This window comes from Pipistrellus hanaki (genome assembly GCF_964339955.1).
Source record: "Pipistrellus hanaki genome assembly, chromosome: 16".
Taxonomy (NCBI): domain Eukaryota; kingdom Metazoa; phylum Chordata; class Mammalia; order Chiroptera; family Vespertilionidae; genus Pipistrellus; species Pipistrellus hanaki.
In genome coordinates, this window is record NC_140518.1 from 32273983 (window position 1) to 32286507 (window position 12525).

Genomic DNA, 12525 nt, shown 5'->3' on the forward strand with positions numbered 1-12525 from the left:
AACACTATTTTATGGTGCTTTTAGGGCAGTCTAGCATCGGCCTCGGAGCCGTGCTCCACCCCCGCTCCGGAGGCTGGCGGGGCAGGGCCAGCTGCTGGCAGAGGACATGAGCTCTGCAGGGGACCACGAGGGCACACACTTACTTTCTCATCCCAGCTGTGCTGCTTTCTCCTTCATTTCAGCTGAAAAATACTTCCTGAGCTCCTCATGTACATGCAAACCACTGTGTCAAGTACTGTCCCTTCGTTTTTAACTGATTTTCATCATAACTCACTCAGTTCTGATATTCATAATCTTCTGAGTGAATTTAAATCTTCATTCAGTGGCCTTCACTCTCAATTACGTAGCAGTTCATCTTTATCATTTTGGTCTTTATTATTTCTAATATATATATATATTTAATTTTATTGATTATGGTATTACATAATTGTCCTCATCCCCCCATTCCCATTCCAAACCCCTCCCCACATATGCCCCCACCCCCCTGTTGTCCAAGGCCACTGGCTAGGCCCATATGCATGCACACAAGTCCTTTGGTTGATCTCTCCCTCTTACCCCCACCCTCCCCTACTTTCCCCTCTGAGGTTTGAGAGTTTGATCGCTGCTTCTCTTTCTCTGGGTCTGTTTTTGTTCATCAGTTTATGTTGTTCATTATTTCCTTTAGATGTGTGAGATCATGTGATCCAAGAAATACCCTTATAAGAACTGAAACTGAGACAAGCCATAATGATTATGCTGAGAGGCAAATGAATCAGTCTGTAGTGAGTTCTTTCTGGGCCAACAGTTCTTTTGAGTCCAAATTTCTTTTTTTCTTTTTCTTTTTTTTTAAAAATATATTTTATTGATTTTATACAGAGAGGAAGGGAGAGAGATAGAGAATTAGAAACATCGATGAGAGAGAGTCATCGATCAGCTGCCTCTTGCACACCCCCTACTGGGGATATGCCCGCAACCAAGGTACATGCCCTTGACCGGAATCAAACTCGGGACCCTTCAGTCCCCAAGCCGACTCTCTATCCATTGAGCCAAACCAGTCCCGGCTCTTTTTTTTCTTTTCTTTTCTTTTTTTTAAAAATATTTTATTGATTTTTTTTACAGAGAGGAAGAGAGAAGGATAGAGAGTTAGAAGCATCGATGAGAGAGAAACATCGACCAGCTGCCTCCTGTACAACCCCCACTGGGGATGTGCCTGCAACCAATGTACATGCCCTTGACTAGAATCGAACCTGGGACCTTTCAGTCCATAGACCGATGCTCTATCCACTGAGCCAAACCAGTTTCGGCAATTGAGTCCCAATTTCAATGTCAAACAGTTCCTCATGTGTACATGTCAGCCATGATATTTCAGATCTGGTTGGTGGACAAATGGTGGTGATGCAGGTCCGACCGTCTCTGGTTTGGTCCTAGGCATCCTTCAGCAACATGCAGCTGCTGTCTGCTGGTATGGCGAGGCTATTCTTTCTACTCTAAAAAACATTCTTTTTATTCATGTGTTAAAACTTATGAACCTGCTCTTGGTTTCTTGGTTGGAAAAAACAACTCTGAAAGAGCACGGAGCTCTCCTCCCATTCTTTACTCCGAGGAGCAGGTGGGCAGTTATACTGGTAACTCAGAATGGGTTTGTATCTGATTTGGGCCTTATTACAGAGCGTTTTCCTATAGTATAACTACTACCTAATGGTATTTTGTAAATATATGACATGTCCTAAAAGAACTTGGATATAGAAAAATCTATGGCTATAGAAAACCCACGTTGTGTTTAAATCAGACAAACCTGGATCCTGGTCGTAAACCTGCTGCTAACTAGTGTGTGACCTCTCCTCTAGTCGCCTTACCCCTTCCTGTCTCTGAAGACTCCACTAGTTCTGACCTCCATAGATCTTTGCATAATTACTTATGGATATTTGGAAATTACCAGACAATGATGTGTTTTCTTTTCTCTACAGAGTGAAGGCTGCCCAGACTGAGTTAGGACAGCAGATCCTGGCTGATTTTGAAGAAGCGTTTCCTTCCCAGGGTTCCAAGGTATAGTTTTTGTTTTGTTTTGTTTTGTTTTGTTTTTAAATATATTTTATTGATTTTTGTACAGAGTGGAAGGGAGAGAGATAGAGAGTTAGAAACATCAATGAGAGAGAGTCATCGATCAGCTGCCTTCTGCACACCCTCCACTGGGGATATGCCCGCAACCAAGGTACATGCCCTTGACCGGAATCGAACCCGGGGCCCTTCAGTCCCCAGGCCGACACTCTATCCATTGAGCCAAACTGGTCCCGGCCCAAGGTATAGTTTTGCATGTTCTTTCCAATCTTTAATATTACCACCATCCTTACCCAATTCACACTCACTACAGTTACTGTTCCCATTTATCATTCCAAAAGTGTTCGCTGGCAGCCATCAGTCTGTTTGCCAGACGTCCGGGATAATGAGACCATTCTTGATTTCAAATATCTCCAAGCGATGTTGATTCCTCACTTATGTTCTTTCAGCATCAGAATGTGAGGTGTGAGGATGTGTTTTGGTTTAATTTAATGTGTGTCAAACCTAATATCTTGTGTGCCCGGTAAATTCCTTTTTTCTCATGTGTGTGCTTTGTGTTTTTTTGTGTGTTTTTTTAATCTTCAAGCCGCAGAGTTCTTTTAGGATTGTTATATAACTTACTGGTTTCAGTTTGGTGAAAAGACAACTGGGAGGGCAGTGCACAAGCTTATGTAACACAGTTCGGAGTGACACAGTTCAGAGGCTCGTTTTTAACCATCAGAATCCTGTTCTTTGGCATGCATCCCTTTCGTTCTCGCTGGTGGCAGAGCTGTTTGTGCTGTGTCCGGGCAGCCCGCAGTGTTTCGCTTGTGAGCTTGTTTACACCTCTCATGTAACAAGCTTTGCCTCCCTTGGCTGGCATTGTGCTTGGTGGACTGCCCTTAGCTCTACCTTTAAACTGCAGCAGACATAATCTTAATGCTTTGCATGTGTCAGGGAGGGAAGAGCATTCAGAAGCTTTTATTCCTCTATTATTTGGGCTATTTCAAGAGAGAGAATTGTTCAGTGCAGAGATGAGCCAAAGCACACCCGGGCGGGCAGCATTCCTCACTGCCCGTCGTGGGCGGAGGTGGTGGGTATATTTTTATTTACGGAGCCAAGGAACGTTTTCGGAATCTGTGGTATAATTCAATAACTGGAAATACCTTAATCATTTTTGTGTGTGCTCCATAAAAGAAACTTAAGAAGTAGGTGGGGGTAGCTGCCCCCGCTTTGTAGATTACTTTTTTCTGTAGGAAACCTGTTCTGACTTTAAAGTCTGTCCATAGTGTGCCTGTCTTTTGGTAATCACACACTTTATTTGTAAAGCTTGTTCCTTTGAAGACGGTGTGTCCCTTATTCATTTGACGTAAGTCTGGGGGAGGTGATGTTGGAAAGCGTTTTTGTGAATAGAGATTGTAAGGTACTCACAGGTGATCGGCACTAGACTCTTGTTAGTGTCAGATCTGCTGTTCGTCCGTTTCAGGAAGTTTCCGAAAGATGTGGAGGAAGCCCAGCTTGTTACTTAGAAGACAGAAACTGTGACCTACGGCATCTCTTTATCCCAGATCCCACCAGGCAGATGAAGTTAAAATGGTTTTCTTTAACTACTCGCTTCCCTTTTCTCTGACTGGTAACAGTGGGCTTTGTTTTGTTTTTAGTTTTCTTTTGTCTTTTTTAATGGTTGTTGACTTTTCTTAAAGACCTTGTGCTTTTACCTCTATTTCAGAAATAGAACTCACGATATATATATATTTTTTTATTATTTAAAGTAACCTATGAAGTTCTTTTGAAATGAAAAAATCTGAACCCATGAGCTCAGGGTTCGGCTTCCGTGATTTCTCTATTAGATCAAACACTTACCCACAGCAGGAGTTGAGCAGAGGATGGCATATCAGCCACTCGGGGGTGGGGGGGGGGGGGGTGGGGGTAGTCAGCATTTTAACAGCTGCGCTCTGAGGCGGCTCCGAGAACCCTTATGAAACATAAATTTCAGCGCAGGTGGGTAAATTGGATAGAACTGACAAAACACAAAGATTTGGAAGGTCCTCACTCATTCAGGTAGTTCAAGTCCATTATTTTTCAGATGAGGTTCAATAACTGTGCCAAAGCTGCGTGGCTACTTAGCCAAGCCAATAGTAGATTCCAGGTGTTCTTTTTACTGCGGTCCACTCAGCCGGCCAGGCTCATGCAGTGAGGTGCCATAAAGAAAGGTTCATCGAGCCGAAACCGGTTTGGCTCAGTGGTAGAGCGTCGGCCTGCAGACTGAAAGGTCCCGGGTTCGATTCCGGTCAGGGGCATGTACGTTGGTTGCGGGCACATCCCCGGTGGGGGGTGTGCAAGAGGCAGCTGGTCAATGTTTCTCTCTCATCGACGTTTCTAGCTCTCTATCTCTCTCCCTTCCTCTCTGTAAAAAATCAATAAAATATATTAAAAAAGAAAAAGAAAGAAAGGTTCATCGAGATAGAATTGGCCTTCGGAGGTAACGACAAAGACCTTCCCAGATGACAAAGGTCTTCCATTGCGGTGTGCAGCCCCTCATACCCTTCAACTTTCTTTTTAGGTCAAAGGGCTGACAGCATAATATTTTACCTTAGCTACATGTCTGGGGGGTTGAGGATCTGTAAAAGAAATCTGATGAAACTTGCTTTTGGGTTTAAATGCCACCGTGGTGTTTGGTACAAATGTAGCATCTACCTCTCTCCATGTCATAGCTGAAGCAAGGAAACACTTTTCTGGAGGCCATTTAACTCTTGAAGATTCTTTACGTGAAAGAGTAAGAGGAAGTATGTCACTCTTGTTTTTGTTTTGTTTTTCAGAATAACCAAAGCACTGCTCTCTAATGAAAGATTACTTCACGGCATTCCCTCCCTACCCCCTAAAATAAAACAGTGATTAAATGTAATGTTTGAAAGCTAATAAGTTTACTGACATTACAATAACAATTTTGTTGCAAGTGTATCATAGTTCTGAGACACAGTCCAAAAAAGAATAGGACTCTGAGGATGGAAGCAGGGAAAGCGGCACAGGTGTGTGAGCCTGGGGTCATCCTGCCTCCTGGGCTCTCCCACACGGCGATTGCAGTTTCGGTGTTGGGAAAACAAAGTTTCCTGTGATCATTACAGGCCATGGTTTTCAGAATGTCTCACTGCTGATTGACAGAGTAGCTCTCGTTTTGGCTACTGCTCTGTAGCTTAATGATTCTCTCACCGGGGAACAAGCAGCGAACATAGCCATCCGCAGCAGAGGAGTGAGTGTCAGGGCAGTGGGAGCAGTAATAACTGCGAGGGAGGAGCGGGAGGCAGAGCTGTCAGGAGAGTCAAAGGTGGTCTCTGGCTTCTGAACTGGTGTGTGTTTGCTTTAACAGAGGCCAGGAGGACCCAGCAATGTCCTACGAGATGCATGTCTGATTGCTAATATTTTGGACCCCCGAATCAAACAGGAAATCATTAAAAAGTTTATTAAACAGCATCTGTCAGAGTACCTTGTCCTTTTTCAAGAAAACCAAGATGTAAGTATTGACCAAATGAGATCAGATGTGACAGTTGAATTGTATTGAAAATTGAGTGTTCTCAAGCCTCCCGATTTATACTTTATTATTATTATTATTATTATTATTACTGTCTTAAAAAGTTGATTGTTGAACCGTGAATGCTAGTGGCTAACTGTAGAGTTCAGTGTTTCTTAACGGTTTTGCGGTCACTGACCCTTTGCAGAAATTAATGAATGCTACAGATCTCTCCAGCAAAAGGCACTTCTGCCTAAAACTCTGCATACAGTTTCAGAAAATTTATAGACCTCTGAAGCCTTTTCATGGACCCCCGGTAAAAATCTCTGGATCAAATAAAAACGTAGCCTAGATGCTTTGAAACCATGAAAAGTAGAGAGTTTGGCTGTGTTTTTCTTGGTTCGTGTTTTTGCTTTCCTTAAACTGTCAGTGCTACTAATACTGGGGTGGACTTTGCTCCCTCATTTCCTAAGGTTGCCTGGCTGGACAAAATCGACAGACGCTACGCCTGGATCAAACGCCAGCTTGTGGACTATGAGGAGAAATTCGGCCGAATGTTTCCACGTGAGTGGTACATGACCGAGAGGATTGCAGTAGAATTTTGCCACGTCACAAGGTAGATTTCAACTCCGCTGGTTTGGGTGTTAATTGAAATCAGTCTTCCTGTCTTTAGTGGATCCATGTTGTCTTGTGGATTGGAATCACTTCCTGATCCCACCAAATGATTGATGGCACCTTCATGTTCAATTACTGCCCCACTCCCTGCTTCCGTCTTCGCTCCTGGACTTTCCTTTGACCTAGCCCTTGCCTGAACAGTCTGTCTTCTTGGCTTCACCAACTCAAGATTCATCAACTAAATTTACCTATAGTGAGTGATTCATTGCCCCACATTTCCTCTTTGTCTATATCACATATATCAGTTTGCATTTGTATATACCCATTATCAATTTGCTTTTCTAACTTGATAGATAGCTAGTTCCATAAGGACACGGTTAGTACCCACTTCAGTGACATAGTAAACCATCAGGAAACATTTATTGAACAAATTTCCCACTCTATAATATTTATAATCGTTGGGTAGTTAATAATATTGGCATCTGAGTGTTCTAAGCATTTTAAAGACCTGTCTTCTGTGTCCATGAGTGTAACCCAAGGCCACATAGTCCTTCATATGCAAGAAGGTTTTATCAGTATATCTATGACAAAGCTAAAGCTAGAGTCAAAATATTTTATTTTTTACTTGCAACTCTACCATAGCAGTGGTGGTAACTGGATTTTATTATATATTTCTTTTCTTTTTTTTAATACATATTTTTTATTGATTTTTTTACAGAGAGGAAGAGAGAGAGATAGTTAGAAACATCAATGAGAGAGAGACATTGATCAGCTGCCTCTTGCACACCTCCTACTGGGGATGTGCCCACAACCAAGGTACATGCCCTTTGACCAGAATTGAACCTGGGACCTTTTAGTCCGCAGGCCAATGCTCAATCCACTGAGCCAAACCGGTTTCAGCTATATTTCTTTTTAATAGTTCACAATTACATTAACTTCAGGTTAATAAAAAAATTACATATTTAACCATAACTCAGCTATCTTAGAGTAATTCATTATAGTCACTTGTCTTAAAATCACAGAGACTATAATCAAGTTGCAAGCTTTAAGCACACTGTGGTGTGGAATATGTTTTAAGGAAAACTGGCTGTTGATTTTGTGGTTTGGGTTTTTTAATAGAATTTCTTTTTTATAACAATTTTAGATTCACAGCAATAGTGACAGGAAGATACAGAGATTTCCCATATACCCTCGCCCCACACATATATTGCTCCCTCATTATCAACATTCCCTCACCAGAGTGATGCACTTGTTGCAAGCAGTGAGCTTACACTGACACATTATTATCAGCCGGACTCGATAGTTTACATTAGGGTTTACTCTGTGTTGTACATTCTTTTGGCTGTTGTTTTAAGAAACACATCCTATCTAATAAAAGGGTAATATGCAAATTAACCATCACTCCATCACCAAGATGGAGGAGCCCATAGCCACAAGATGGCGGCACCCAGTCCCCTCAGCCTCACTGGAGTCCCCCAGTCCTGCCACTGAGAGCGGGCAGTGTGAGCGGCCTGGCAGAATGCTGGCTTTGTCGTCACAGCGACAGAGGGCTTCCGGGGTGTGGAGCGGCCGGGGCTGAACGCTTGCTCCGTCAGCATTGGAGTGCCCCGGCCGCTTGCTTCGTCGCCATTGGAGTGCCCCGGCCTCGGAGGGCCTCGGGGGACAAGGGAGCCGGCCCACCTCCCGGGGAAGCAGCTTGGCTCCCCTGGAAGTGGCAGGCAGCCTACTGCACACGATATCACGCAATGGGCTACTAGTTTGCTATAATAGATTTCGATAACCTTTTAGTATTGATTCAAGGTCAGTTGTGGTTATCACTTCCTAAGTCCTGATTAGCAAAGAAAGATGAATTCCTCGAGAAACTGGTAAGTAATTCTCTTTAGCCTACAGTTCAGTGACTTGCAAACTAACTCTGAGAAATGAAGTCTGCGGGAGACTGGAAGTATATACTACACCAAACCTGCTATTGTGTCAGCTACTGGCAGTGTTTCTACTAAGCTTTCACTGTTTCAAAACCTACAGATATATAATTCTCAGATAAACCTTGTTTGATTTTATCATTCATTTGTGGGGGGTGATGATCATAGCTCAGTTCAAAACTCTTATGTCACTGCTCCTGGCCAATTTATATTCTGAAACAGAGCACATGAGAGGCACATAGACAGGCAGGAACAACCTAAACACATACCTGTCTCTTTTCACATGGAAAGTCTGGTCTCTCACCTGTGTTTCCAGGGTTCTTGCTCTCTGTTCAAGGAGAAGGTTATTTCTTTGAAGACAGAGGGCTTTGTAATTCAGTGGTTAATGACTTGTGAAATTACATAGAAAATATGCATTTTTTATAAAATACTGTTTTATATATATAATTAACAAAGTATTGAAAGGTTTAAATATTTTAAAAATACCAATAACAATTTAAACAAATTGGTATCCATAATCCTTGATTTTTTGTTATTTTTTTGACTGGTGGATAATTTTACCTTAAAATTCTTATTTAGAACTGGAGGCCCGGTGCACAAAATTCATGCACGGGAAGGGTCCATAGGCCTGACCAGCAATCAGAACCGATTGGGGCCTTCCCGCTGCCGGTTGGGGCCTCCTTTCCCCTGCTCCTGGCTGGGGCCTGCCTTTGTTCCACGTCGTCCCCTGTTTGTCAGCGCACATCAGAGTGAGCGATGGACTCCCTGTCTCCCAACTGAACTCCCTAGGGGACACTTTGCATATTAGCCTTCTATGTAGATAGATAAATATCTATTTCCCAGGAATCAAAATGAGTTGGTAACAGATCAGGATTTAAAATGACCACATACTTTAGCAAATACATATATAAGCTAAAACCATTTTCTTTGTGCCCTGGATGGATAGCTCAGTTGGTTAGGGGATTGTCCCTATACTCCAAGGTTATGTGTTCTATCCCCAGTCAGGGCACATACAGGAAGCAACCAATGAATTTATAGATAAGTGGAAAAACAAATCAATCTCTCAAATAAATAAATTTTTTAAAAATTAAAAAAAAACATTGGAAAAAAACATTTACTTTGTCTTATCTTGAATGATCTATTTGTTTGACAATATTCTTATCTCTTTATTTTGAAGGACAGAACTTGCCAAGATTATGCGGACCAGAGCTAAGGAAATTGAAGTGAAATTGCTTCTTTTTGCTATTCAGAGAACAACTAACTTTGAGGGATTCCTTGCAAAACGCTTCTCTGGCTGCACTCTGACAGATGGTGCTCTGGTAAGAACTCCCCGAGGGAGGTTGGGGCAGGAAAGCCCTGGGTTGGGTAGCTGGGCTTTATTCTAGTCTTTCATGGTATGGTGCTTTGTCTGTCTCTTATGCAGTGATCCATGTTTTGATTTTATTTCATTTTATTTTTAAAAAGTCTTTATTGCTGAAAGTATTACATATGTTCCCTTTTCCCCCCATTGACCCCTTATAGCCCACCCCTGCTCCCCACCCCAGGCCTCCACCACTCTATTGTCTGTGTCCATGGGTTATGCATATATACATACAAGTTCTTTGGTTGATCTCTCCCACCCACCCACCTACCCCTGCCTTCCTCTGAGATTTGACAATTGTAAAATATGTCTATCTTTTTTTTTTTTTTTTTTATGGAATCTGCCTTAAAATATATATTTTTTATTGGTTTGAAAGAGAGGAGAAGGGAAAGGATAGAGAGAGAAAAACATCAATGAGAGAGACATATCCATCAGCTGCTTCCTGCATGCCTCCACTGGGGATCCAGCCTGCAACTGGGCATGTGCCCTGACTAAAAATTGAACTGGGGAGTAGTCCATGTTTTTAGAATGGCCTATCATTTTTTCTAAGCATTAGAGGCCCAGTGCACGAAATTTGTGCATGCGGGAAGGGGGGTGTCCCTCAACCCAGCCTGCACCCTCTCCAATTTGGGACCCCTCAAGGGATGCCCAACTGACCATTTAGACCCGATCTCGGTGGGGTTGGGCCTAAACAGGCAATTGGGTATCCCTCTCACAATCCAAGACTGCTAGCTCCCAACTCCTCTCTTGCCTGCCTTCCTGATTGCCCCTAACAGTTTCTGCCTGCCAGCCTGATCACCCCTAATCACTCCCCTGCCAGCCTGATTGATGCCTAACTGCTCCCCTAACTGCCCTCCCCTGCAAGCCTGGTTCCCCCAACTGCCCTCCCCTGCAGGCCCAGTCGCCCCCCCAACTTCCCTCCTCTGATGGCCTGGTCATCCCTAACTGCCCTCCCCTGCAGGCTTGATTGCCCCCAACTGCCCTACCCTGCTGGCCATCTTGTGCAGCCATCTTGTGTCTACGTGGGGGCAGCCATCTTGTGTGTTGGAGTGATGGTCAATTGGCATATTACTCTTTTATTAGGTAGGATAGAGGCCTGGAGCACGGGTGGGGGCTGGTTGGTTTGCACTGAAGGGTGTTCCGGATCAGGGTGGGGTTTCCTTGGGGCATGGGGCAGCCTGGGCAAGGGGCCTGTGGTGGTTTGCAGGCTGGCTACGCCCACACCCCCCCGCCCCCCCAGCGACCCAAGTGGAGGCTGTGGTATCTGGGATTTATTTATCTTCTATAATTGAAACTTTGTAGCCTTGAGCGGAGGCCAGGGCTAGCCAGGGTGAGTGAGAAGCTTGGCTTCCTCCTGCTTGCTCCAGCTCCATGGCTGCCGCCATCTTGGTTGGGTTAATTTGCATACTTGTTCCTGATTGGCTGGTGGAATGGCTTGTGGGTGTAGTGGAAGTACAGTCAATTTGCATGTATCTCTTTTATTAGATAGGATAGGATGGGCCCCATTTTACAGACTCACAATTTTGTGAGTCACAGAGACCTCACTTAATTAGTCACAAATACCTTATTACTTTATTAACTATTGAATTTTATTATAATTAGCACATGTTTTTACTACAGGGTTTGGCTTCTTAATGTCTCTGGTGAGCAAACAGGTCAAGGTGTCTCTATAAACTTCAAAGCCATGTGTACAGACTTGCATGTCAGAGAAATTCCAAAAGGTGAAACACAAAGGACATGGGTCAGAGGACTGTCCTCCCCTGGAAAGCTGGACTGTAGTGGTTCAATCACTTACTCACCATGTAAGCAAAGTCTAGGCCCAAAGTGACTCTCTGAAAACCTCTTTTTTGGAAACCCAGGTTCCCTGCTAACACAGGGAATATACTTCCTTCAGATTTCCCATCCATGGGAAATTATTATGTTTTATGGTAGTTTCTGTTTATAACATACACACACAGACTTGAGCTCCCTGAGTAGAGGAATCATGGCTGACGCATCTCTGATTCCTAATCATGCAAAGAGCAACAGACCTTGTGCAGGCAGACAAGAAGGAGGAGGGAGGGAGGGAGGAAGAAATCAAAGTTGAGAGTTATAGCTCTTGAGTTTCCTTTAAAACTGTATTTAAAAAACAACAACTGCTGGTTATAACAGAGAAGCGATGTGATTGGGTAGGAAAATCCTTGAATCAGCAACCAAGAGAGACGTGTGGTCCAGTTTTGACTCTGCTGTAACTCAGTGTACTGCCTTCTCAGTTAACTGAAAAGAATAGTCTCTCCTTTAATAACAGAGTACTAGAGGGACTAAACAAGACATAAAACCCAGAAGCTATAAAGAAAAGGACCGAAACATTTGACAACATAAAGAGAGAAATTCTGTGTGGAAAAAGAGACCACAAACATAATTAAGGGACGTACCACAAAGTAGGAAAAAAACAGTTTAAGCTACATAAGACAAATGATTAACATCCAGCATGTAAGTCGATATGAAAAAGATAACTCAAGAAAAATGAGTACAGAGTAAGCAGAAAATTCATTGAAGAAATAATAGTTGGCTAATAAATATGTGAATAAAATACAAGAAGATACTAATTTCCATACATCAGGTTGGCAAAAACTATTATAAGAATAACAAGACTGGATTTTAGTACTAGTATACAATTTGTACAGTCTTTTTGGAGAGCAAATTTTTGTTATCAAAAAATTTAATTGTGCATGTCCAGTCGGTGTGGGTCAGTGGTTGAGCATTGACCTATGAACCAGGAGATCATGGTTGAGTCCCAGTCAAGGCATATTCTCGGGTTGTAGTCTCAATCCCCAGTGTGGGGTGTGCAGGAGGCAGCTGATCAATGATTCATCACTGATATTTCTCTCTCTCTCTCCCTCTCCCTTCCTCTAAAAAAAAAAAAAAAAAAAATTAAATGTGCATGCACTCTGAGGCAACAATTTCACATCTAGCTGTGAAGGCTACAAAGAAAAATCCATACCAAGGAAGAGGTGAATTGCAGCCTTAAAAGCAAAAAAAGGGAGATTTCTGTAATGTCCGGTCTTAACGAATGGTTAAATAGAGAATGGCTCTCCTCTCTGCCCTGACCGGCCGGTGCAGTAGCA

At 43.0% G+C, this 12525-nt stretch overlaps 1 protein-coding gene across 1 annotated transcript in view; it reads left to right on the plus strand.

Annotated features, from left to right (window-relative positions):
• Window positions 1-12525, plus strand: part of VPS53 (VPS53 subunit of GARP complex) — a 138000-nt gene that overhangs the window by 47195 nt on the left and 78280 nt on the right. Inside the window, exons 8-11 of the mRNA XM_084862898.1 lie at window positions 1947-2025; window positions 5384-5527; window positions 5998-6140; window positions 9236-9377. Coding sequence (XP_084719024.1) covers window positions 1947-2025; window positions 5384-5527; window positions 5998-6140; window positions 9236-9377 — 508 coding nt within the window. The remainder of the gene's footprint in view (window positions 1-1946; window positions 2026-5383; window positions 5528-5997; window positions 6141-9235; window positions 9378-12525) is intronic.